General features: G+C 56.6%; 2 protein-coding genes and 1 long non-coding RNA gene across 11 annotated transcripts in view; 2 read left to right on the top strand and 1 right to left on the bottom strand.

Annotated features, from left to right (window-relative positions):
- Positions 1 to 5,303: 5,303 nt before the first annotated feature.
- Positions 5,304 to 16,273, top strand: SH2B1 (SH2B adaptor protein 1). 6 transcript variants are annotated; one of them, XM_027612927.2, is made up of 10 exons: positions 8,036 to 8,169; positions 10,199 to 11,229; positions 11,537 to 11,638; positions 11,883 to 11,974; positions 12,090 to 12,265; positions 13,772 to 13,984; positions 14,180 to 14,391; positions 14,560 to 14,731; positions 15,199 to 15,298; positions 15,487 to 16,273. In XM_027612927.2, exons 2-10 carry the CDS (start codon positions 10,288 to 10,290, stop codon positions 15,503 to 15,505), a joined length of 2,028 nt encoding a protein of 675 aa, XP_027468728.1. In that variant the 5' UTR covers positions 8,036 to 8,169; positions 10,199 to 10,287; the 3' UTR covers positions 15,506 to 16,273. The 6 variants fall into 6 exon arrangements, with proteins under 6 accessions (XP_027468725.1, XP_027468728.1, XP_027468727.1 ...); XM_027612926.2 differs by having other exon boundaries at positions 14,560 to 14,787; XM_027612924.2 differs by lacking the exons at positions 8,036 to 8,169; positions 15,199 to 15,298 and adding an exon at positions 5,304 to 7,985.
- Positions 16,274 to 16,417: 144 nt separating this feature from the next.
- LOC113933142 lies at positions 16,418 to 21,657 on the bottom strand. Its single transcript, XR_003523254.1, has 3 exons — positions 21,333 to 21,657; positions 20,782 to 20,871; positions 16,418 to 16,582 (listed from the first exon to the last, which is right to left on the bottom strand). It is a non-coding gene; the product is annotated as an uncharacterized LOC113933142 (long non-coding RNA).
- The window catches only part of ATP2A1 (ATPase sarcoplasmic/endoplasmic reticulum Ca2+ transporting 1), a 17,142-nt gene continuing 9,719 nt past the window's right edge, over positions 18,173 to 25,595 (top strand). For 3 of the 4 annotated variants that reach the window (XR_003523252.1, XM_027612918.1, XM_027612920.1), the window contains exons 1-5: positions 19,901 to 20,522; positions 20,863 to 20,880; positions 21,292 to 21,374; positions 22,802 to 22,906; positions 23,570 to 23,708. Coding sequence is in view for 3 of the 4 variants with exons in the window: in XM_027612918.1 (XP_027468719.1) it covers positions 20,405 to 20,522; positions 20,863 to 20,880; positions 21,292 to 21,374; positions 22,802 to 22,906; positions 23,570 to 23,708 (463 nt within the window). In the remaining variant the exon portion in view is untranslated. Of the gene's footprint in view, positions 18,361 to 19,744; positions 19,829 to 19,900; positions 20,523 to 20,862; positions 20,881 to 21,291; positions 21,375 to 22,801; positions 22,907 to 23,569; positions 23,709 to 25,595 lie in introns of those variants that run through there. The other variant, XM_027612919.1, reaches the window with a different exon arrangement.

Below are 25,595 nucleotides of genomic sequence, written 5' to 3'. Positions count from 1 at the left end.
GATCTGACGTGGGAAGAAGAGCGCTACTCCAGCCACCGCCACCAAACACTAATGGCCAGGACTTAGATTCGTCCACGATACCTCCTGTTCATGGCACCAAAGCCACTTCTGCCTCAAGAAAGTGGCCTTCCCTCCCTCCCGACCTTCCTGCCCCCAAAGTCAGCCAAATCCAAAGCCTCCCTTGAATGCGTCTGATTGGAGAAGCCTGGATCGTCCTGTGTCCGTGTCTTGTACAGAGGAGCCTGAGACAAGCCGCCTAACTTTGATGTTGGAGAGCAGGAGTGCTAGCGGGAATCTCCCCAGATGCCCAGCCATGCCTGGGACCCTAGCACAGGGAACACACGTCCAGCATGTGGCTGTGGGAGTGTCAATTTGGCATAGCCACTGGATGAGGTAGTAATAGAGTGGGCTCAGAGTTGCAGAGACCAGGGGAGCCAACCACGTGGGAAAATGCCTGGTGAGCAGTGCCAGATGAAGAAGGAAGGCTGGCTGCTGTAGAAACATAGCAGGTGGGGGTTGGTGGGACGGGCGGGCGGGCGGACGATGAAAGGAAGTGGAGAACAATCAGGGCTTTAGGAGGCTGTGAATTTGCTTGGAGAAAGATTTTTCTCTTTCAGACATGTATTTTGGGTGATTATAGTTAAAGACACGTTCTTTGTGCAGAATCTTGAACTCTTTAAAAAAGACGCTCTTGAAATCAAATGGTCGTTTGGGTCCCCCCTAGCAGTCTGTGCCTTTGAGCTCCTGCTTAACAGCCATTTTTCCATCTTCCTACGGACGGGGCCCTGATTTTGTTCACAGTGGTCCTTTCCCCGGTTCCGGGAATAAATCCTGACAGGCCACGTCTACTTCTGGTGGTCCTATTCTCCTTGCCAGGGGCTTTGTTTAGGGTTGGGTGTGTGACTTCTTTGGGGCCCGTGATTGGTAAGAGGAGATCTCCTTTGGGGGGCTTCCAGGAAAGGGTCCCTCACCCTCAAGGAGACAAGAAAGAGATGAACTGCCTTCTGACTCTGGGTGTTCTTGGGTCTGGATGCAAAGCCTGGAACTACTCTGCCCATCTTATTTCCGGTCAGTGATGAAGCCAAAATCCAGAAGAGGGCAAAACAGAGGATTTTAGAAGACTGGACTCCTTGTGGTGTGATGACAAATGTCCTTATTATTTAAGCCAGACTATGTCACAATTGTCTGTTTGCATTCAGATACCTCCTAACAGATAACCTGTCTTACACCACTTGATACCCTGAGACATATTTCTTGGTTTCATTTGTCTGAGACCAAGTGGCCTGAGTAGGGCCAGGACTGGACTTCCTTTATGTCTGTATCCTCTGCCTGGCCACCGTAGGGCTCTGCATGATTGCCCCTGACCTATTAATGAGCTTTCCAAACTGAAGGGTGCCATCAAGTGGTGCTACAGACCTAACATGTCCAAAACAGGACCCTTCATTCTCTCCCAGGCTCTGCTTCCACCTCTGAACAAACAATGCCACTTTTTTCCCTTCCCCTCAACCCCGATTACCCAGTCCTGCTGGTTCTCTCTCTGAAATATATCTCAGATGTGACCATTTGTCTGTCTCCACTGCTGACCCTGTGGCTCAGTCTGGGATCATCTGTCACCTAGGTTAGCTCACAGCCTCTACAGTGGATCTCCAAGCTCCTGTTCTTCTCGGTACCTGGCAAATCCATCCCCACACAGTAGTTACATCAGCCTTTAAAATGTGGATCAGAAGGGGCACTTGGCTGGCTCAGTCAGTATAGCATGCGACTCTTTTTTTTTTAAGATTTTTAATTTTATTTGAGAGACAGAGCATGAGCCAGGGGATTGGGGGGAGGAAGGGGCAGAAGGAGAGGGAGAAGCAGGCTCCTTGCTTGATCCCAGGACTCTGGGATCATGACCTGAGCCAAAGGCAAATGCTTAATCAACTGAGCCACCCAGGCGCCCCGAGCATGCGACTCTTGATCTTCGGGTTGTGAAATCGAGGCCCACGTTGGGTGTAGAGATTAATTAAATAAATAAATTAAAGATTTCCTTTCAAATTTTAATTAATTAAGCGTGGATCAGAAATTACACTCCCCGCCCCCCCGCCCCGTGACTCCTTACTACACTTAGAATAAAATCCCAACTCCTTTAAGTGGGCAAACTGTATGGCAGGTGAATTATATCTCAATAAAACTGTTATATAAAAATCCAGACGCCTCCCTGTGGCCCACCTCTTTGACCCAATCTCGGATGATTTCCTCTCACTCGCCCCCAACCACACTGGCCATTCTGTTCTGCGAATATCCCACAATTGTTTCTACCTCGGGCTCTTTGCAGATGTTCTTCCTTCTCCCTGGAGTGTCCTTCCTGGTACCTTTCCCAGGGCTGTTTCTTCCAGCCTTCAGCTTCACCTCAGATGTCACCTATCTAAAGTAGCGCCCCCCCCCCCCCCAGCCACCCTCTTCTCAATGGTCCTTTTTGGTTTTCTTCATAGCACCTAAATGTCTAAAATTATCTTATTAGTTCACTTGTTGGTTGGTTTGTGGGATTGTTGCTGTTTCCTGTCTTACCAGGTCATGACAGTAAGAGCTTTTTTTTTTTTTTTCAACTCTATGAACAGTGCCCAACTAACACTCAGGTGAAGAAGTATTCGTTAAAGGAATTATGTGTTGAATTATTTCAGTTGAGTATGTGTGTTGGGCTTATTAAGTGTCCTGTTTTCAATGGAAAGCAAATTTTGTATTCACATTCATGTTAAAAATAAAGGTGAACCATTGTTAACTTTTGAAGTCTCTGCTTTATTATCCATAAAGTGGGGATGGAGTGAGGAAGTTAAACTTTATGACCTCTAAGATTTCTTGCAGCTCTAACCTCTAAAGGGAGGGTGGGGTCTGGTGTCATTGAAATGAGTACTAGGCTGGTCAGCAACTTAGTGGCAAATGGGGCACTAGGGCCCAGAGCTTTGTCCTCAGTGCCCCTCAACAGACTTATTGGAAGTTCAAGGGCATTCTTCACTCTTTCCCACCAGCCAGCCTTGGCAGTGCCTCCTTAGAAATCTCACTGGCTATTGTCCTTGGTACTAACCCCATTGCACTGCCCTGGCCAGGTCAGCATCAGCCCCTCCTGGACCACAGCACCCGTCTCCTCTCTGCTTCTGGTTCCCACCCACCCCCATACTGGCTCTGGATTTCCTTCCAAACAGAAATCTGATTACCCCCGTCACTCAGATGTGACTGAAGACATTCCCATTGGAAACACTTCGTGAATGTCACACAAAAGCTACTGAGTAGAAGGCAATTTAGAGGTGGCCTAGGTGGGTTGGCTGTCCATGGCTTCCTAGAGGAGGCCACACTTTGAAGCCTGAAACCAGAGGGAGGAAGATTGGCAGAAGTGGGGGAAACGGGTGTATGGAGGTTCAGAGGCAGAGGCTAAGTGAAGCTGGAGTATTTTAGGCTGTCAAAATGTCCTGGGTGAGCAGAGTATGATTTGGAGGGGGCAGGAGGTCCTGACCAAAGCACTATTCTGACATCCCAGAATAGAAGACAAAATAGGAGAAATCCCCATCTCTTGGGGTGAGGGTCAACCTCCAGAAGAATACCACAAGCAACCACTTCCCCTTCTGTCAGAGACCCTGGTTATCTGAAGAGCCACCTCTGCTGTGCTCAGCCCATCCCAATCTCAGATGATGGGTGTCTGAGCCAGTGTTTACCAGTCAGCATAATCTATCCCTTGTGATCACAAATGTTGGTTCAGGGTTAGTGTTCTGTTTCAACCCCAACTAATGTACTGAGGTTCAGTTCTGGCACTAAGTGCCCAGAGTTAATTCAGACTCCACAAATTAAGGGCTCGGTCCTCCCCAGACTGCCCCCATTTCAGATGTGAGCTGCAAGTGGAGTCCCCCAGTCATCTTCACTTCTGACCAACTTGCTACAGATCTGGAGTTTCCCATGACCCCCTCCCCCTCAGGTATGATAATTTGCTAGAACAACTCACAGAATGCAGGAAAACACTATACTTAAGATCACAGTTTTAGAGTAGAGAATACAAGTCAGGAACAGCCAAATGAAGAAAGACATAGAGTGGGGTCTGAGAGACCTGGTTTCATTTCTTAGGCACAATTGATTAAATCATTGCCACGTGACTGAACTCAAGTCTCTAGGTCCCCTTCCCCTCCCTGGAGATCCAGCTGCCTCAAAACCCCAACCCTGTGGGACACCTGACTGGCTCAGTCAGAAGAACAGGTGAACAGGTGACTTTTGATCTCAGGGGTTGTGAGTTCAAGCCCCACAATAGGTGTAGAGATTACTTATATACATACATACGTACATACGTACATAAATCTATCTTAAAAAATCCCAACCCTCTAATCACCAGGATAGTCTTTCTGGTAACCAACCCTTATCCTGAAGCTAATCTAGGAGCTTACCATTAGTTACCTCATTAGCTAAAACTTGGGTGTGATCTAAGGTGCACTTCTGTTACTTGGTAAATTCCAGGTACTTGTAAAGTTATGTGCCAGGAAGCTGGGACAAAAACCAAATTCTTCATTATACCTGGTGACCCAGGCGGAGCTGATGAGACTCAATCCTGTTGCATTTGCTGGAGCCATTGAGAAAGCTATGATCTTTTTCCACTATGAATGTTAAGCTAGTAGGATGTATGCTTGGAGCTGCTGGTTGCCATTTTGCTACCTACGAGGGGACAATCTGCCTAAGAATTAAGACAGTCCACAGGAAAGCAGAGCTAAGAGACTGAGACCAAGTTCAAATGGACATTATTTGAGCCTCTGGCTTCAGCCACACCTGAAGTCATTCTACCTCGGATTTTTCAATTCTGTGAGCCTCTTTTCATGTTTAAGCTACCTTAAAGTGGGAGTGGATGGGGGGTTCCATTACTGGTAGCTAAAAGCATCCTATCACATACCCTGTTCCTGAGGAACACGTGGTTCTCCCTTTTACATTAATAAATAAAAAGTCTTATTGGCTTAATGTGGGCCCTGGGTCCTACCATTCCCACCTTCCCCAAACCTCTCTCCTCCAATGACTATCCTCTCTACTGGCTCCTTTCCCTTTAGACTTTCCACATGATCAGGTCTCCCTCAGGACAGCTCTCCATACTCCTCCTCCCGTTTCTTCATCTTCCATTCATTCCTCAGTCCACTACCATTTGGCTTCTGCTTCTACCACTTCCTTAAAATCACCAAAGTCCCGAAACAGTGTTAGCTGATGAGAGATAGAAGCAGAAAAATATTCACCTTTAGCCCGGAAAGCTGACCTAAAGCCTGAATAGCTCCGATAAGGATCAAATACGTGCTGGCTGCTACATTCTAAAGAGTCTCATGACTGTCTGTACGTGTCACCGATAGTTAATATCCAACTGAACGATAAGCACCAGAGAAATCTTGCGAAAGTAGTTTTACGAGTAGAAATTCGAAGAAAACATTTACGATATAATACTCCCTGCACATCCCCTCCCCCTTTGAACACTAAGCATATAACCACCCGCTTCATACAGCAAAGGTGCCACTCTTTCTGCCCACATGTCTTGTCCCCATGCTACAATAAAAACACCTTTTTGCACCAAAAACATCTCAAGAATTCTTTTTTGAATGTCCACTCACAGCCCCGTATCATTTAGTCATGGATGTTTTCTGCAGGAGACAATGGCAGTGCCCTGGATCCTTTTTTAATCATTTGCCTGTGATGTGTCTGACCAAGTGCCCCTACACATGCACACATTCTATGCTCCTACCCCCACCCCCGGTCTTTGTTGTATGGTTCCTCTTCCAAGAGTTAGAACGTCCAGATTTTTTTTCTGTTTTGGAGGAATGCCCCCAGGCTACTGGAGGCTTTGCCTTGATGATGAATCGACGCCTCTGAGAGTGTCGCTTGGTCAACAGCTGAGGCATGTCGGTATATGAAAGGCCCCATCCCCTTGTTTCTGGACAAATCTGACACGTAACTTTCATCCAGAGCTCCCCTGCAAGATCAAGTTGAACTACTCTTTGCCTGAGATCACACGTTTGTTTGGTTTCCTCTCCTTCCCTCTCCTGCTTCTCTCACTCTCTTACTGGTTTCTTCTGGTAGCACTGTTTGACGAAATCACTTGCACACAAATCCTCAGCTCAAGGTCTGCTTCTGCGAAACCTGACCCAAGACACCATCTCAGCACTTTCTGCTCCGCTTTTGCTGCCTACCTGATAAATGTGGCTTGCTTTCCAGAATTAGGTCCTGGGCCCTATTCTCTCTACAGATATTGTTTGGACAATTTCACTCATGTCCATGGCTTCAACCACTACTCACTTCTGATCATCCCCAAACTCCTTTATGCAGCTAGACTGTAGCTCCCTCTCTGCTGGACAGCTCCACCTAGCTGTCCACAGGCACCCCCTGTGCTAATGCCCTAGTCACTAGCCACGTGGCTATTTTAATTAATTAAATTCCGTTCCCTAGTCCCACCAGCCACATTTCAAGTGCTCAAGAGCTACCCATGGCTAGTGGCTACCACACTGGATAGTGTTGATATAGGACATATGTCATGGCAGAAAGTTTTATTGGACAGCTTAGACACATTTCCAAACCTAACTCACCATCCCCAGACCCTTGCCTTTCTATATTCCTCAACTGTGTCTCTCTCCTAGAAACAGTGGGCAGAAACTACAGAAACTAGAAACTACAGAGAAAGGGTGCATAAGGGCTTCAGGGGAGAGGGAGGGGACCACAGAACGAGAGTCTTTTCCATTGATATCTTCCTCTGAACTGGGAAGATGGATGGGCAAAGATGGTGATGAAGATCTTGACAAAGGCCATCTGTGAGCTGATCTTAGATTGGTTAGAACAGGAGGAGAGCTGGGGGACGAGGCCTGGCTAGGCCAGAACTTGCCCTCCACAATGAAGTTTTCCAACTCCACCCAGCCTCAGCCTTGAATAAACGTTCTTGTGTGAATTAGGGCCTTTATCCATCTCCAGTCTCTTGTGTTCCAGGATGAGTATCTGATCGAAGCCAATCAGCTGGGGGGGGAGGGGGGGTCCAGTTCTGGAAATTTTATGGCAAATCTCAGAAAAGAAGCAGGTTCCTTCTACTTGAGTTGTTAAGCTATTAGGACTTCAGTTTGGAGCCATGTAAAGCCATTTTGCCACTGAGATAGGCCTACCTGTGAGTGAAGCCAAAGGCATGGGGAAAGCAGAGGCTAGAGAAGGTGAACCACAGGTTCCTCACAGCTTTTGGCTTTTTTTTTTTTCAGCTGTTTCTGAAGAAGCTCAATCCGTTTTTTTCAATTGCTTCAGCCAAGATTCCCCTATTCCTTAGGCCAGTTGGAGCTGGATTAGTGACAGACCTTACTCTTGCATCCCTTGGCTTCTTCTCGTTGGGTTGGAATTGTCCCCGCTTATGATTTCAACGACTCTCTATACCTTAACGATTCCCAATGTCTGTATCTGGCCTTGATGTGTTTACTGAGCTCCAGACCGTATGTCCACCTGCCCCCTGACGTCCCACAGGCACGCCCAAAGTGATCTCCTTATTTCTGCCCTCTATCTTTATTTCCCGTCTCAGATGGAACCTACTAGACCTCTAGTCCCTTTGCTCAGCGAAGCCAAGGTCGTAAGTTCAGGCTCCGCCTCTTCGCGGGGCCTCAACCAAGGTCACCCGCGTCTTCCCTCGCTGGGCTCGTTGGGGGCGGTGTCCGCGAACCCCTCAGCCGCAGGGCCAGGCGCTCTAGGCAGCGGCGTGCCCTGCAAAGAGCCACCTCATCTCGCTGGCTTCCGGTACCCGGCGGCTACTCTAGCCTACAGCAGGGCCTCGGAACTCTATGCCCTAAGCTGGCTTCTCTACGGCTGACACCTCTCCTTTGTGCCGAGTTTCCTCCGGGAGGGCACCTGGTGGGAACCCCTTCCCACAGTGGCTTTTGTGGTCCCTTCTAGGTGCAACCGGAGAAGCCCCTGAGCCTCCAGAGAATCCCCACCTCTCAGGCCTCGAAGGGTTTGCGCGGAATAGGAGGATGGCGGAAGTAAGTGTTTAGGTGCCCTTCCCTCTCGCCGCTCTTCTCTATGGTCGCTTCCTTCGGTGACGGGAAAAGGGGTCCCGGCGCCTGCGCAGAGGCGGCCGGGGAGCTAGTCGCGGAGTGCGGGGGGAGGGGCAGGGAGCGGGAGCTGCCGCCGCCGCCGGAGCAAACCGCGGGGACCGAGATGCAGGTGGGACCGGAACCGGAACCCCCCTCTTCAAGTACCTCTTCCCTCTCCGCGACCCGGCCCCGGCGCCTGAGAGGAGCCCTGGGTGGGGGCGGGCGTAGGGGGGCCAGAGGCGGGGGCGGTGCTCGGCTCCGCAGAGTGCTGCGGACCGGGCTGGTCCCGAGGCGGCTGCGGCCCCGGGGAATGGGTGGGTCGAGGGTGTCCAGGGAGTAGGAGCGGGTCGGAGTGCACTGACCACCGGGCCCAGAGGGTCCGAGCCGGGAGCGGAGCCTGCACCCTCCACCACCCGCCCTTCGGGAAATTTCAGAACTGAGCCAAGAGGCAGGTGCACCGGGAAAATGTGTCTGAGTCCTGCCTGGCAGAAGAGAAACTGAGTCACCAGCTCAGGAGCCGCAGGGTCAGCGGGCCTGAAGGGGGCTGGGTCTGCCTGTGGTGCAGAGGGTTGGGTGGGCCTGTGTGAGCTGAGGTGGCCTCTGCCTGGAGATTGGTCTCCCTGCTGTGTCTGCACTTCTTGGCTCGGTTCCCCTGTGCTCCATGACTCTTGCATCTCTTGGCTTCTTCTCATTGGTTTGGAATTGTCCCCGCGGTTGGAGTCATCTGAATGTGTAGGGTCTAGGCCAAGGAGGAAGGGGAGGGGTCGCTGATTGTCGGTCTGAGCAGGAGTCTGAGGTTTGGGGAGACTTTCTTGAGCTTACCCCACACACACACACACCCCCCCCCAGTCCTGGTGCCAGTCATCTTCCAGTATAATATGGGGGAGGAACACTAACAAAGAGCCATGGGTTATAAATGCCATGCCCAGCCCTGCCACTTGCTAGTTGTAAGATCTTGGGAGCCCTCTTGTTTTTTCATTTCTCTTTTAGAAGAATTGGAACCCATAAAGATAGTAGTCATGGCGGTTTATTGTGTGCTTACTTTGTGTCGAGCCCTGACATGTTCCATTTAATTCTCCCAACGATTCTATGGGTTAGGGATCATTAGCTCTGCCTTATAGCTATAAATCTGCATTTCAGAGAGGACATATAATTTGTTCCAGATCACCCAGCTAGTAGGTGGCAGAGCTGGGATTTCATCCCGAGTCCGACTCCAGATCCCATAGCCTTAACCACCAGGCTAACCAGCCTTTAGGGCACACTCCCCAGTGAAAGAAGAGGAAGTGAAAAAGCCTAGGGCCCCAGCTCCCTGTTATGTTTTATTTACTTTGTGGCCAACAGAGACTTGCTCTGACCCAACCCACAGTCTTTCCCCGCCTGGTGCTGCTGCCTCTGGGCCCCAGGCTGAAGGCACCAAAGAAGCGGGCTGTGACCATTCCGAGCCTCGGTCACACCGTGCCGGGGTGCTGGGCCCTGGGGTCCGCCTTCAGGACAAGTGCGGTTTCAATCCATCATCCATCCATCCTCCTTCCTGAGCAGCCTCCCTCCTCAGAGCTGGACCTCAGGATCCCCTGAGACAGGGTCTGTAAGTGCTACAGACCTAGCTCCCCTGAGAGCTGGGGCAGTGAGGGGCCGTGAGGGGCCGTGCCTGAGGCCGGGGCAGCCAGTCCCTGGGGACGAGCACTATGCAGTGGGCAAAACCGTAGGCTTGGAGTTCTGAAACTTTTGTGAACTTCGGGTTCCTCATCTCTTGTCAAGGTTATTAAAGCCTGTTGCAGGGAAAGGTAAGAACAGCACATGGGAAGCATGTGATAAATCTTGAAGGACCTGTTTTAGAGAAGGGAGGTGGCGTGAGTGATAAAGATTCCTTTTTAGAGGAAGGTGCTCCACGGCCGTCTGTCACTCCTGGAACCCGAGCCAGGGGGAGTGGGGTTGGGAAGACAGCAGGGAAGGTGCGGGGCTGGACCCCGGGGAGCCAGCTGACTGCGGCGTGTGCGTGTGCGGTGTGAGGATCTGGGAAAGGGGGGGGGTCGGTGTGGTGTTCCCCATGGCTCTCCAAGGAGTCCTGACCAGAGTGGGGAGTCCGGCTGGGGGCGGGGCTCGGCCCCCAGTCCCCCCTCAGCAGTGACTCGGTGTATGTGCCTCTCTTCCTTCTGCAGCTGCTGCCGCTCACCCCGTGTCTTCTGGCCGCTTCCCTCTTTGCTGCCCCTCCCCACAGGCTCCCCCTCTCCGCCTCCTGGGGACCGTCATGAATGGTGCCCCTTCCCCGGAGGATGGGGCCTCCCCCTCTCCTCCGCCTTTGCCACCACCCCCTCCTCCTAGTTGGCGGGAGTTCTGCGAGTCCCATGCCCGGGCTGCTGCCCTGGATTTTGCCCGCCGTTTTCGCCTCTACCTGGCCTCCCACCCCCAGTACGCAGGGCCCGGGGCTGAGGCTGCCTTCTCCCGCCGTTTTGCTGAACTCTTCCTGCAGCACTTTGAAGCTGAGGTGGCCCGGGCCTCCGGCTCCCTCTCGCCACCCATCCTGGCTCCCCTGAGTCCTGCTGCGGAGATCCAGCCACATGACCTGTCCCTTGAGAGCTGCAGGGTGGGCGGGCCCCTGGCTGTGCTGGGCCCTTCTCGATCATCTGAGGACCTGGCCGGCCCCCTCCCTTCCTCAGTCTCTTCCTCTTCTACGACCTCCTCGAAGCCGAAGCTAAAGAAACGCTTCTCCCTCCGCTCAGTGGGTCGCTCCGTCCGCGGTTCAGTCCGTGGCATCTTGCAGTGGCGGGGGACGGTTGACCCTCCCTCCCCGGCCGGGCCCCTCGAGACCTCATCAGGCCCCCCAGTCCTGGGTGGAAACAGCAACTCCAACTCCTCTGGTGGGGCCGGGACCATTGGCAGGGGACCGGTTAGTGATGGAACATCCCCTGGGGACCGATGGACTCACCGATTTGAGAGGCTGAGACTCAGTCGGGGAGGGGGGGCCTTGAAGGATGGAGCAGGGATGGTGCAGAGGGAAGAGCTGCTGAGTTTCATGGGGGCTGAAGAGGCAGCCCCTGACCCAGCTGGAGTGGGCCGGGGAGGAGGAGGGGCAGCTGGGCCTACCTCAGGGGGAGGAGGGCAGCCTCAGTGGCAGAAGTGTCGCTTGCTGCTCCGAAGCGAAGGAGAAGGCGGAGGAGGAAGTCGTCTGGAGTTCTTTGTACCGCCCAAGGTGAGGCCCCGAGGAGGGCGGGTGACTGGGAGCAGACCATTGAGCCACCAGAGTGGAACAGCCCACGTGCTTAGCTTTGCTCGCTTGGGTTTGGTTCGGTTTAGTTTTGTTTTACTGCTCACTTTGGTTTTTAAAGCTAGCTCTTGACGCTGGGGTAGTAACTATGGGCAGGACTGGAAAAGTAGTGCTAGGAGCCTTTGTCTAACTCCCTTAGAACAGAGAAGGAAAGATGACAGATCTCTGGAGGGAAGTGAGAGGTGGTCCCCGCACACCAACAGTTTGGAACTTGTTCTCTTTCCCTGCCCAGGCGTCTCGGCCTCGCCTCAGCATTCCCTGCTCTACCATCACGGACGTGCGGACAACCACAGCCCTGGAGATGCCTGACCGGGAGAACACGTTTGTGGTTAAGGTAGGAGCTCTGGGCTCCCGCCCTCGTGGAGCGCTTGTGCTGGGGAGCAAGCTCGCGGAGCAGGTTGAAGCCAGGGCCTTCGTGGAAAGAGGTGCCTGTGTGTCCAGGGCCTGGAGAGCGTGTCCCTGGGGCTGTAGCTTCCCTGGGAGGAGGGAAGAGAGGGAGGATGTTCTCATTCTCCTTAGGGTTGGCTTATGGCCCCCGGACCTGGAAGTGGCCTGTGGGCCTCCTCTTGTCCCCGTAGGTGGAAGGCCCCTCGGAGTACATCCTGGAGACAGCCGATGCTCTGCATGTGAAGGCCTGGGTGTCTGACATCCAAGAGTGCCTGAGCCCGGGGTGAGGAGCCTGCCTGCTGTCACTGAGGGACCCAGGTGGGGCGGGGGAGCAGCCTGGGGCCTTTCACCCGCTGAGTTTCCTCACAGCACCGTGTCCCCTGTCTCTGTCTCCGCAGACCCTGCCCTGCCACCAGTCCCCGCCCCATGACCCTCCCCCTGGCCCCTGGGACCTCATTCCTTACAAGGGAGAACACAGACAGTCTGGAGCTGCCCTGCCTCAATCATTCAGAGAGTCTGCCCAGCCAGGATCTGCTGCTGGGAGCCAGCGAGAGCAACGACCGCCTGTCACAGGGTAAGGGCGGAACTTCAGAGGGCTGCGGACCAGGCCTGGGCCCCTCTCTCCCAACTCGACCGTGCACCCCATTCCTGCCCCTCAGCTGCCCACCCCTTCCCACCGAATGTCTCACTTGTCCCAGGACGTGCCACGCCACAGACGGCCACTCAGAACCATCCCCATGCCCGCTTTGCATGAGCCCCATGCCAGCTCCCTTCCAGCCTTCTGTGCCTGGCCTTTCCTCCTTTTCCATAAGCCTCATGCAGACCTCCGCGCTGGCTGGAGACAACAGCTCTCTTCCCCAAGCTTCTGGAGCACTTCGTTCACATATTTGTTTTGCTTTTACTCTGCATTTCTGTACGTATGTCGTTGCTATCAGATCTAGATTCTATTTCTTGGCCTGACATACACAGGCCCAGCCATACACGCCCAGAGACGTGAGTCCAGCTGGCCCAGCTCACCTTTCCAGATGCCACTATCCCCTTTGTCCTGCTCCTCTGTTCTGGTTTAGGTTTCGTGGTGCCAGGCACCCTGGCTGTGCTCACTGAGTAAACAAATGGACTGAAGAATCTTGGAGCTAGGATGGACCTCACAAGTCCCCTCATTTCCATTCCCCTCAGGCAGCTAAGACCAGGGAGGGGGAAATGGCTTTTTGGAGGGCACCTGAGAGGCCCTGACAAAGACTGGGGCTGTGCCAGTCTGCTCCCTGCCCCCCTGCTCTCCGGACCCCACACACAGCTACAGCATTCCCGTAGGCTTGGGCCTGAGTACATACCTGACCGTGTACTAGGCTCTGGGGCAGGATGGGGAAACCTGGAGATGCCTGAGACGCGCTTCCTGTCCTCTCTTTGGGCTCCCAGTCTAGCTGAGTTGACAAGCTATCACTCCCTCTGGAAAGCAGGACTCCGAAGTGGAGAGCCTGGGCTTAGTGTCCTCTGAGCAGCACAAGTGGGAAGCGCCTTGGGAGCTCAGAGGAGGAAGAGAATCGGGGAAGGTGGAATAGACAGCATACCACACAGGGGAGGTGAGAGTAAAGAACAGGGCTTGGAGGAAGGAAGCAGATGGCCAGAGCACAGCCGCGAGGTAGGGAGAGCCCTAGAGCTTTGGGAGAATGAGACAGGATGATCAGGCTCCCGCAGAGGCTCCAGGAATACAAACTAACGTGAGAGGGTGGTTGGGTTGGGCCAATTAATAGAAGGAGGATCTTTGATGCCTCTGAGAGTTGGGGACTTCGTCCTGTAGGCCAAAAAAGGATGCTTTTTAATGGGAGAATACTTGAGGGATTCTCTCCTGTAACAGTCGCTGTCATTTCAGCTGTTGATTCAGGAAAAACGGGCAGGTTTGGATCCTAGGACGTCCTTGCAGTAATGCTGCGGCCCCTTAGCAGTGCCTGGAGCCTCAGGAGTCGGTCAGACTGACGGGCCAGTGCTCGAGGAAGGGGCGGGCACCTCAGCCCGATGACCGCCAGCACACACAGGGTAGTTTCTCCAGTTCTCAACTCCACCCTCCTCCCTTTTTTTCCAGGGGCCTATGGGGGCCTTTCAGACCGCCCCTCGGCGTCCATCTCCCCCAGTTCCGCCTCCATTGCTGCTTCCCATTTTGACTCAATGGAACTGCTTCCCCCAGAGTTGCCCCCCCGCATCCCCATCGAAGAGGGGCCCCCAGCGGGCACAGTTCATCCACTCGCAGCCCCCTACCCACCCCTGGACACTCCAGAAGCGGCCACAGGTACCAGAGGTGAGAGCGTGTGTCTGCCTCCGGGCCTGGTTGCCCACCTTCCCGAAACTCTTGTCTCGGGATTCTGAGGGATCGGACGGGGGTGGCGGGTGGGGGCGGGGAGCGGCAGGTGGAGGGAAAGCAAGGCTTCTCTTCTCCCAGGATGGGGGAGGCTTCCCTGACACCCCGGTTTCCCTCCCTCTCTCCTTCCTGAAGGATCATTCCTGTTCCAGGGGGAGTCAGAGGGAGGTGAAGGGGACCAGCCCCTCTCAGGGTACCCTTGGTTCCACGGGATGCTCTCTCGACTCAAGGCTGCGCAGCTAGTGCTAGCCGGAGGCACCGGCTCCCACGGTGTTTTCCTGGTACGGCAGAGTGAGACGAGGCGGGGTGAATACGTGCTCACTTTCAACTTCCAGGGCAAGGCCAAGGTGAGGGAGGAAAAGGCTGTGTTCCCTGCGGGGAGCTTGCTGGGGCCGGGGGCCAGGGGGGGGGCGGGGGGGGGCGGGGAACGGGGCCATCCAGGGGAGCCGGGGAGGAGGCTTCTGGAGCGGGCAGGGGCGTGGGCTCCTGCCTCACCTTGCCTGCCCTGCCCTCAGCACCTGCGCCTGTCGCTGAACGAGGAGGGTCAGTGCCGGGTCCAGCACTTGTGGTTCCAGTCCATTTTCGATATGCTCGAGCATTTCCGGGTGCACCCCATCCCTCTGGAGTCTGGAGGCTCCAGTGACGTTGTTCTTGTCAGCTATGTCGTGTCCTCCCAGCGACAGCAGGGTGAGCAGAGCAGGTCTGCAGGGGAGGAGGTGCCCGTGCACCCAAGAAGTGAGGAGGTGTGTGTGCCAGAAAGACGGGGCGGGGGGGCTGTGAGGAGGAGCAGCTTCGTGAGGGAGAGTAGGGTAGCGAAGGTCCTTGGGTGTGGGGCTTTGGAAGGGGGAGCAGGACACTGAGGACGTAGGGAGGCAGCGGGCTCCGTGTCGGAGCCGGGAGGAAGCGGAAGTCGGGTTGGTGCATTCCCATTCCATCAGACCCCCGTGTTCCATCACCTGTGTGTCTCCTGGATCCATCCTCCTCGGCCTTGTCTTTGCCCCTTGTCGGTCTTGCCTTGGGCCTGTTCTTCTTGGGGATGCTTGGTCTGATCCCCCACCCCCCTCCTCCCTTGACGTCTGATGTCCCTGTCTGATCTCTCCTTTTCCCCACCCCGACGTCCCATCTGTCCCCACGTTGCCCCTCCCCCCCCCCAGGCCGGGAGCAGGCCGGGAGCCATGCAGGGGTGTGCGAGGGAGATCGATGCTACCCCGATGCCTCCTCCACCCTCATGCCCTTCGGAGCGAGTGACTGTGTGTAAGTGTGGTCCCCCTCTCACCGCCGCCCATGATCCATCTTCCATGGCCGGGGCGGGGGGGGGGGGGTTGCTCAGGAGATGGGGTGTGGGGGAGATAGCACATGGCTCCTGGGGGGACGAGTGCAGGGGAGGGCCCCGCCAGAGCTGGCCTCCCTCCACAGTCTGTCTTCTTACCGTTCCTATCCAGAACCGAACACCTCCCATGACCCACCCCAGCCCCCTGAGCCCCCTTCATGGACAGATCCCCCACATCCTGGGGCAGAAGAGGCGACGGGGGCGCCAGAAGTGGCGGCAGCAGCAGCCACAGCAGCCAAAGAGAGGCAAGAGAAAGAGAAAGCGGGCTTTGGAGGGGTCCAGGAAGAGCTTGTCCCCATGGTTGAGCTGGTCCCCATGGTTGAATTGGAAGAGGCGGTAGCTCCAGGCGCGGAGGCCCAGGGAGGCGCCGGATCCGGTGGGGCTGCGGGGGCCACCGCGATGGTGCAGCTCCAGCAGTTACCACTAGGGGGCGATGGAGAAGAAGGGGGCCATCCCAGAGCCATTAATAACCAGTACTCTTTCGTGTGAGACACCCTACCCCGCGCTTTCTCCACTCTTCTTGCTCCCCAGCCCTTAGTTGGTGAGATTGGGGCTGGGCAGGGACGGAGAGGAGCGGTAGGAATCCCCGCCCCACGTGCTTCCTGACCCTTGACGGCCAAGGGCATCTATGTTGGTACAAGAAGAGGCTCAAGAACCCTGTTAACTCCCCAGTTCATACACTACAGGTGCCCCATCCCCTGGGCAGGGGATTTGGGCTCCATTACCTCCCTGAGGGGCTGTTATGGTCAGCCCCACCCCTGGGGGCCATTTCCACATTAACCGCCCCCCAGCCCGGGGAGGGGTGAGGGGGAAGGGCTGTCAGTTATATTAAGGTTGTTGTTGTTGTTGTTTTAAACAAAATGGAGAAGCATAAATAAATAAAAGGGTTTATTTCAGTTCCATCACGATGGCTGTGGCCAGTGTTTGCAGTGGGGGCTGGGACAGGCGGGTCAGGAAGGCAGCCCACTCAGTGGTGCCCACTCCGGAGCTGAGAGGCCGGAAGGCTGGGTCAGGTCAAGTGCCCCTGCCCTCCAGCCCCATGCTTTCGGGCCCATCGCTCCCCTGCGGGCTGTGCCATTGGCTGAGCCAAACAGTGCTTCCCAGGGTCCCCAGCCGAGTTCTCTTAATGGGACAGGACAGTGAGCAGCAGGATTGGCAACCTCTGAGGACCCTTCCTGCTCCGAATCCTTGAGTGAAGGCTTCCCACCCTAGGGAGAAAGCAGGCAGAGACCGCTGGGCCGGGGCTGGGGCACGGTGGCTGTGTTGGGAGAGATGTAATGTGGCAGCCACAGAGCCTGGCTGCAGAGGGGCCCGAGGGCAGCCTGGCTGCCCCCCTTCCCGGGGCCAAGCTGGGAAGCTGGAGGGTAGATACAGAAGAACACTGGCTTTCATTCCTGGCTTTTCCTCTCCTTTGCTGTTTGGCCTGGGCAAGGTGTTAGCCTCTCTAGGCCTCAGTGTCCTCATCTGTCAAGTGGGAAGTTTTATCTGGGTTGGTGCTGTGGACATGATCTGCTTGGCCTGGATAGCGTTTCCATTAGGATTTCCCACAGAACTTCAGATTACCGGCTTCTCCTGAAAATCCGAAGATCCAGCCTCCCGTGCTCTGCCTTCCACCTTCCACATCTGCTCCATCCCCACTGGCCCACTGAGGTCACGTGACCTCAGCCCCATGGGGATGAGCTTGCAACATCCCCCACCCCCTTGCAGCACCCCATCCAGCCCAGGCTCTGCTCTCTGAACTGAACTGCAGCCGTGCCCTCCAGTGGAGGGCACCCTTGGGTTTCTCAGCTCTGCGAGTGGTGGGTACCCACAAGGAGGGGCCAGGTTCTGAAAAATCCCACCTGTTTTGCTTGGCCCGCTCCCTTCCTCACCACCCAGTGCTGCCTCTCACCTTCCTTCCCAGGCAGCATGGGGCCTATATTCTCGCACCCCTCAGCCACTGTCCCCACCTCCAGGAGGCCCTAGCCATGCTTATGACCTTGCTATTCTGGGCCTTGCGTCCTGTTGGGAGATGGACAGCAGACAGCTGGGCTCACAGGCCACCCAGGCTGGGGGCTAGCCTGGGGAAGCCTGCTGGCTCTCCCAGTTTTGTATAATCCCTGGGGCTCCCCCAAACCTTGACCTCAGGAGACTGGGGATAGAACTGGCCTTGCAAAGGAGGGGATGGTTTGGGGAGCTGGACGCTGTGTTCTGGAAAAGGAGGTGGTGAGTGAAGGCTCTGACGCCCCAGGGTAAGCAGGACCTGATCCCCTCCTAATCTAGCAGCAGCTGGTGCTGCGAGGCTCCCCTTCCCCCGAAACCCTGCCAGCCTCAGGGACTTGCCTCCTGAAGAGGGGTGGTGGAAGGGGCCAAGGAGCATCCCCCCACCCCCACCCCAAGATGTGCATGCCTTGGCTGGAGGAGCCTAAGAGACTGTTTCCCTCTAAGCCTCCCTTTAAGGATGGTTGAGCTGAAGTTCGGGACCTGTCAGGGACTGGCCAGGCTCTATGTCCCTGTCCTTCAGAACCAGGCTTCTCCCATTCCCAGCTGCAGCCCTCCTAGGAGGGGAGGAACACCTTGGAGACCCCCTGGGGAGGGATCCAAGAACCAGCGCCTTCTTCCATCCCCGTCCAAAACCCCAGCCCCAGCCTCCCCGTCCTCCCCCCTGATGCCCCGCCTTCTGCAGCTCCGCCTTCTGCAGCTCCAGTTGGGTGGCTGTCCCTCTCTGGCTTCAGCTTCCCCTCTGGGAAGTTGGGGGAGGTGGGAGGGGTCACCTTAAAGGGCCCCGCTGGCGGCAGCGTGCTGTAAAGCCTGCCTCCTGTCCTCAGCCTCCTGCTCCCAGCTCCCCTGAAGCCTCAATCCCTCCAGTCTTCTCCCCTTTCTCCATGTTTGGGCATTCCTGTTCCTTTCAGACAGCGCCCCGGTCACTCCTCCAGGTGGTGGCAGGGAGAAGCCAGAGAGCACCAAAAGGCCTGGCAGATGCTGAGCCTGACTCTGGCCTAAGAAGGTGGGTGCTGGGCCAGATGGAGGTGCCTGTGGATGTGACCCCATTGTCTGAGCCCCCCTCCTCAGGTCACAGCTCAAGGGCGGGGTTTGTGGGAACCATGAAAAGGAGGAGGGAAGGAGCACCAAGTCCTCAACTCACCCAGGAGGCTCCCCTTCCCCCAAGTTCAGGCAGAGGAAGGGATAAATATGGGGGGCTAATTTCTTAAGTGCCATCCACCCCTGCCGGCCTGCCTGTTCCCCAAAGTGAGGCTTCCCTTTCCTTCTCCTGCCGTCTCCTCTGCCATCATCTGCTCAGGAACTTGAGTGCCTGGAGAACCCTTTCAGTGGCCCACACTCCTCTGACTGTCCAGCTCAGGAAGCTGAAGGCCTGGACGCAGGAAGGACTTGAGGCTCCTTCTTCCCCTCCCTGATCTTCCACTGTTAACTCTCACTGAAACTCTCTCCTCTCGCTGCCCCCTTTCCTCCCCTGCCCACAGCCCAGGCTACCCTGGGTCTGCTCCTCCAGCAGCTGCCCTGATAGTAACCAAAAGACGCCCCCATCCAGGAGCAGGGGTGGGGGTGGGGGGCTCAGAGCAGCTGCTTCGACGAGGAAGCTGACACCAAGGCCAGCCGCTCAGCAACAACTTGTGGCTTTGCACCCAGTCCTGGGCCCCCACCCACCTGGCTGCCGCATGCCAGTTCCCTGCTGTCCCTTTTCCCCACTGCTCCCCAGACTTCCCTCTGACCCTGGCAGCCCTGTCTCTCTCTCCCCAGCTCTGTTCTGTCCTTATTTCCCCTAGACCCGTCCCCATCAATCTGCCCCCTCCCCACTCCTTTGGCCCGGAGCCTCTGCTCTATCCAGTTTCCCAGCCCCCTTTCCTTGACACCCCTTCTTCCCTTACGCCTCTTCCCGTGGGGTATGCCCAGCACCTGAGCACGCAGCCTCTGATCCTCTCTCCCCTGGAGGAGATACTTCAGGGCCAGGGTGGGTTGTGGACTACACACCATCTGGGGTCTGCCATGTGAACTCCTTGAGTTAACACAGTGGGGGATGAGGCCCTCATTCCAGGACTTGGGGTGACTCCTGCCCCCATCCTGAAACATTGATCTTTCCTCCTCTGCCATCAGCACATTCTGTAGCCTCTTGGATTACCTGGCTGCCTGGGTATCCCATTTTCTTGTGGGGGGGGATTCCCTGCCAGGGATGGAGGGGGCCCCGAAGGCCGAGTTAGAGCGATGGGGGGGGTAGTTTGGGGGAGAGACAAGCAGTCCTGGCTTTGCTCACCAGGGCTTGGACACTAAATCCCTTGTTGATGGCTGCAGCAACCCCTCCCGAGGGTAGGGTTACCGTCTTCTGCCCTGCCCCCTTGACCCTCTCCCCTCCCTACTTCCCCTTGTCCCTCTAGAGCCATTTCCTCTGGCCCCCAAAGGATGTCCCCCTCTTCCGTCCCCTGAAGGTTGGAGTATCTGCTGCCCTTTCAGCAAACCGGGTGAGGAAGGAGGCTGGCAATAGAAACAGGTTGAGAGTGGGTGGGGTGGGAGGGAGTAGGGGAAAGAGAAAGGTGGAGGCCAGGGAGTAGGAGGGTGAAGAACTGCAGGGGATGACTTTGGAACGGGAAATTCGGTACAACTGAGGGAGGGGTCAGCAAAACACAGACAGTGAAGTCTCTCCCTGCCCCCGCTTCCCTGGGGCTGGGGCCACCTTAGCTTCCCTTATGAGTGACATCTCAGGCTGCAGCCCCACTGTTCCCCCTCTGTCAGCAGAAATATCTTTCTTCTGACCCCTCCTGCCAGAGCCTCAGCCAGCCAATCCCTGATCTGGGGGGGGGGAGCCTGGCCCCCCCTACTCCCTCATAAGGACCAGCTGGGGGTTGGGGGGGTGGCCGGCTGCTGCAAGTGGGACGGGGGTCAGAGTTTCGTGGAAGGAAGAAAAACGTGGGGGGGGGCAGGAGAGAAAAGCAAGAACCCCAGACAAACAGGCAGGTGTACACTGAGGAAGGCCCCCGAAGCGTGAGAACCCCCCCAGAAGGAGCGCACCACCCCCTGGCCCCCAGGAAGGGAGCACAATGGAGGCTGCACACTCCAAGACCACAGAAGAATGTTTGGCCTATTTTGGGGTGAGCGAGACTGCAGGCCTTAGCCCGGACCAAGTGAAGCGGCATCTGGAGAAATATGGCCCCAATGGTAAGTGTCTCTTGGAGGAGAGGCCAGTAACGCCCTCTTGCTCCCCCACAACACAAACACATACACACACTCACACACTTACACACACTGGAGTCTCTCCCTCCAGAGTACCTTGGGGACGAGCTGGGCCATGGTCCAGTGACTGCAGGGGGTAAGAGGATACTGACAAGACAAGGTCCCTGAGACTCAGAGTTTTGGGAGGTTTATGGGATGACCTTGGTGAACCTCAGATGCCCTTTTGGTGGCCTGATTCTCTTACCTTAGCCAGAATCCTGGGTGTGGGAGGCATTAGACTGAACCCCAAATGAATATGTCCTTTTCTTCTTTCTTCCCTGGGTAGAGCTCCCTGCTGAAGAAGGTAAGTTACTGGAATCCCTAAGCTCTCTTAATGACCCCCCCTTCCCCGCCAACCGTGCCCCACTCCCTTCTCCCCACCTTCTCCCTACTGACTCCTGAGGCAAATACCTTCCCCAGAGGTTAGAGTCTGGCTGGGGACAGGAGTTTCCAAGCACTTTCTCCATGAGGCCTCCAGCCCTTGAGCAACTAACTGCCCACTACCACTTTAAGGAGCCTGTTTCTGGACTCCTAGTGAGCTCCCTCAGTCCCCTCTCAGTACCAAGAGGCCTGCTCATCACCCCAGAACCTTCCTGCTCAGGCTGGAAGTCAGGCCACTCTCAGGCCCTAGATCCCAGCCTGCACTTAAGAGTCCCAGCCATTCATCCGCCAGACCTTAACCCGTAGGGGCCCCCTCCCCTGCCTCTGCCCCCAGGGAAGTCCCTGTGGGAGTTGGTGGTAGAGCAGTTTGAAGACCTCCTGGTGCGGATCCTTCTCCTGGCCGCCTGCATTTCCTTCGTAAGTGTGGGCAGGCATCCGGGGGCCGGCTGGGGTGTGGGTCGGGGGTCTGGAGCATCTACGGGCGGGGGGCTCCGCCTCCTCAGCTCCTCTGGTCCAAGCCCTCAGCATCCTCTTCCAGACTGAGGGGGGCGGGGGGCGCTGATGCGCGTACGCCTCGGTCCTCCTCCACACCCCACAGGCAGGTTTTATTTTAAGCTTTAAGGGTGTTCTCAGCCAAAACACTGAAGCTAAGCCACCCCCGCAGCTTCAAGGGCTTCGAGGGCTCGGGTTACCCCCCCAAGCGCCGGGCTCCCCGGCTCAGGCTCAGACTCGCCTGCGCTCCGGCCACCACCACTCCCGGCATGCCCCGGGGCGCGCAGCCGCTCCACCAATCCCCGAGCCTCCTGGCGCCCCCGCCCCGCCCTCTTGGCGCCGATTGGTCGCGGCAAAGACTTCCTCCCAGAGGCGGGAAAGAGCGGCTGGTGTGAGGGTGCCTCCGAGTGCGAGTGCGCCCGAAGGCCCAGCCAGACCCCTCACCTGTCCCCGGGCTCCGCTGCCGGCCGCCCATCAGGGCTGGAACTCCTGGGAACCCCTCCTCACCCGCCCGGCCTGACCTTGCCCGCCCTCCCCGGGGGGCCCCTCGCAGCTGCAGGGCCGCCACCTCTCTGGCCTGGGAGCTCCCCCCACCCCACCCCAGCACCCACCACCCCAGCAGCCTGCCTGCCTCCTGGAGTTTCTTCCTTAACATCTTAGTCCTGCCGGAAGACAAGACTGGGGGCAAAGAAGTCTCCCTGTCCCCGGGTCTCCTTCATGGAGGCCCTGTGGGCCCCTGAGTACTAGCTGGCAGGGCCTCCCTTCTCCCTTCTCCCTTCTCCCTTCTCCCTTCTCCCTTCTCAGATTTGCTCCTTGACATTTGCCTGTGGCTGTTGCCTGGCAGTGGCAACAGCTGGGGTGGGGTGTGTACAGGAGGCCCCGTAACACTATCCCCCCTCCTGCTCCCTCATGAAATTGGAGCTTCCCTGCCTTGGGCTGTTGGAGAGGGCTGTGCCCCCCCGCCCCGGCGTCTCCAAGGACCACAGGGTTTTCCCTATGGAGTTTTGGCTCCCGTGGGATGGATGTGGCTGCAGGACGTCGTTGGCCCGGGTGTCCTGTGAGCTTTGTTTGCAGTCCAACAACCTGGCCAGGGAAAACCCAAAGCATTCCCAGCTAAACCCCGAGTTGTGCATGTGTACACCTGCCGGTTCCCACTGCATGAGAGCGGCGGCAGCGCTTGTGTGAGTCTGCACTTCGGAGTGTGTAGGGCCTCAGACCGATGAGGGGCTGCTGTATCCCTGTGATGCCCAGCCCCGTTTGCTCCTGTGCACGTTTGTGCCCCAGTTGCCCTTCTTTATGTGTTGGAGGGGCTTTATTACCATTAGTCTTCCTCCCCCCCCCCCGCTCCCCAGGTGCTGGCCTGGTTTGAGGAAGGCGAAGAGACCATCACAGCCTTTGTGGAACCCTTTGTCATCCTCCTGATCCTCATTGCCAACGCCATCGTGGGGGTTTGGCAGGTTAGCCATGACCCCTCCTCACTCCTTCACATCCTGACACTAAACACAGAGCCAGCCTCCCTTCCCAGTCTCCTCCTCCTCCGTCACTTCCTCTGGGAAGTGTTCTCCGTTCCCAATGCCCAGTTTGGAAAGGGGATGGAGTGCAGGAAAGAGATGGGAGACCGGCGTTCCCACTGTCACTAGCTGGCTCCATAACCCAGGCAAGTTCCTTCACCTCTCTCAGCCTCAGTGTCCTCACTCATAAAATAGGGCTAATAATCCTGCCCCTGAGTTGTGCTGAGTTGGAATAGGATGATGCTTGTGGAGTGCCCAGCCCTGTGCCTGGCATATAGTAGCAGGTCAATAAATTCTAGCTTGATTTTCCTTCTCTTCCCTTACCACCTTCTACTTTTCCTGTCCCTTGCTTGCTGATTTTCTCTGATTCTCTTTTCTTCTCTCCCCTGAACCTCCTTACCTCAACACACATACCTACCCTCATGCAGGGTTTGTCTACTCCCCGATGCCAGGCGCCAGGACTGCGTGGCCTGCCTCTTCCTCTGTCATGTCCCTGTTTCCCCCAGGACTCTGGCCCCTGCCCCTCCTAATCCTGCCCGGCCAGTGCCCTCCCATTCCACAACCTTCCTCCCTCTGATGACCCTCGTCTCCTCCACCCTGTCCCTCCAGGAGCGTAATGCAGAGAACGCCATCGAGGCTCTGAAGGAGTATGAACCCGAGATGGGGAAAGTCTACCGGGCTGACCGCAAGTCAGTGCAAAGGATCAAGGCTCGGGACATTGTCCCCGGGGACATCGTGGAGGTGGCCGGTGAGTGATGGGAGTGAGTAGTCCAGGAAGGGAGGCCTTGACTTCGAGGCCGAGAGGATGCGTATGGTGAGGGCGGGCGGGGCAGGGGGGTGGGCCGATTCTGATGTCCGGGAGGTAGCCGGGACGGCAGAGTCTTCGCTTCTCCTTCTCAGACTCCTCAGGAGGTCATCCGAGGGCACTGTGGCCATAGCACCCCTCCCTGTCAGAGTCTCAGCAGGAACAGCCAGTCCTGTCCCTGATGCTTCAGGCGGACCCCCTGCTCCCCCTCCTCTTCCCCTGCACTTGCAAGCAACAGGTGGAACCCAGTCCCTGCCAATGGTCCTGTCTCCACCCCCCTCCCGAGGCCTGGCTTCTCTCTCCTTCCACCCACCCCCAAGCTTGGTCAGCTTTAAATCTTGACCTCTCGGTGCCCTTGAGGCTTCTTGAAGGGGAAGGGAGGAGGGGGGCCAAAGGCTCAAGCCCCCAACCATGTAAGGGAAACTCAGGCCCCAGCAGGGAGCACGGGACCTGGGAGGAGGGGAGCTCAAGGAAGGGCCCCGCCTCTCCGGTGAGGGACACTTAATGCCTGACCAGGGAGGGGTGGGGGCCGGGTGGCTAAGATTACTGGGATTCTGCCCCCTTCAGCGGTTTTTATATTTGCCCTGCACAGGCCTTCCCACATCTCTAGGCCCCTGGCAGAGGGGAAAGTATCTAGGCCTGCTTGCCTCCACTAGACTCCCCAGTTGCCACCATGGGAGGCCTAGGGAGAGGGAGGGAGGGCAGGCTGAAGACCCCGGGGCACCATCACAGGGCCGTCCTGCCCTGGTGACAGTTTGGAGTCACAGGGCCATGAATGTCTATAAATATCGCTTGGGCTTGGGTGACAGGGTGTCCCGCCCAACTCCGTGGCCGACCTCCTCCCTCCTCCGTCAGCTTCCTCTGGCCTAGGAGGAGGAACCTCAGAAACAGGGAAAGGAAGCGGCCCAACGAACCCCGTCCCCAGTACCATCGGTGGGACTAGGCGGGATGAGGCAGAGGCCCTGGGAGGCGATTAGCCTCCTCAAAGGCCCTGAAGTCCAGGGGGGGCATCATCTGTCTTGTCAGCCTACCTGCAAGGTGGTTTCCTGGGGTGACCCCCTCCCGTGCAACTGCTGTGGCCTGCCCCCCCACCCCACTCTTGCTCGGCTCCCTCCTGCCCCGCCATTCCGTCTCTCCTGCCCATCTCCCCGGCTCACTCACCTCACCCACCGTGGCTTCCTGCCTTCCCTCAGGTATGCAGACCGGGGCCTGGCAGGTTTCTGCTGGGCGCTCTCCACCAGGCCCTGTGGGACCGCTCCCATCCGCCCCTGAGGCTCCTCCCTCTCCTGTAGCTCCTGCTCTTCTCACCCTTCCCTTGGCTCCATCTTTTGTCCTGCTCGACACAGATTTTCTCAATTCTCGTATTTTCTCCTGGTTCTTCCTGGTCCCTCATGCCCCCCCTGTGATTCCACGACCTCCTGTCCCCTCTGAGGCGCATCTCTCAAATTCACCCTGTTTCTTTTCGTTTTTTTCTTGCCCTTCTCTCCCCACCTTTCTCGCTCTTGTGTCCCTCTCTGTTTTGCTGTCTCATTACACAACTGGATCATTCCTAATTTTCCCTTCAGCCACTCAGCATAGATGTTTATTGAGCACATGCTATGTGCCAGGCCATGCGCCGGGCCCTCTCACGGGCTCACAGCCCACGGAGGGGAGAAAAGAAACAAGGGAGCAGTTGGAATGAGTTTTGAGAGGGGGATGCTTGCTGGGGCTACAGGAGCCCACGCCAAGGGCCCGACTCAAGCCCAGGGTGGGCACCCAGCCCCGGCGACCTGAAGGACGAGGTGAGGTAGTCAGACAAAGATTGGGCTTTTCTTGGGAAGGAAGAAAGCT

The sequence above is a fragment of the Zalophus californianus genome, chromosome 10 (assembly GCF_009762305.2).
Source record: "Zalophus californianus isolate mZalCal1 chromosome 10, mZalCal1.pri.v2, whole genome shotgun sequence".
Classification (NCBI taxonomy): domain Eukaryota; kingdom Metazoa; phylum Chordata; class Mammalia; order Carnivora; family Otariidae; genus Zalophus; species Zalophus californianus.
Note: the sequence above shows the minus strand (reverse complement) of the source record. Positions and strands in the feature narration are given on the sequence as shown.

Coding starts and splice junctions, on each gene's coding strand:
- SH2B1 (XM_027612924.2), top strand. CDS start 10,288: ATGAATGGTGCCCCTTCCCCGGAGGATGGGGCCTCCCCCTCTCCTCCG. Junction 11,975..12,089: donor CAAGAGTGCCTGAGCCCGGG/GTGAGGAGCCTG, acceptor CTGTCTCCGCAG/ACCCTGCCCTGCCACCAGTC. Junction 13,985..14,179: donor AGCGGCCACAGGTACCAGAG/GTGAGAGCGTGT, acceptor TCCTTCCTGAAG/GATCATTCCTGTTCCAGGGG.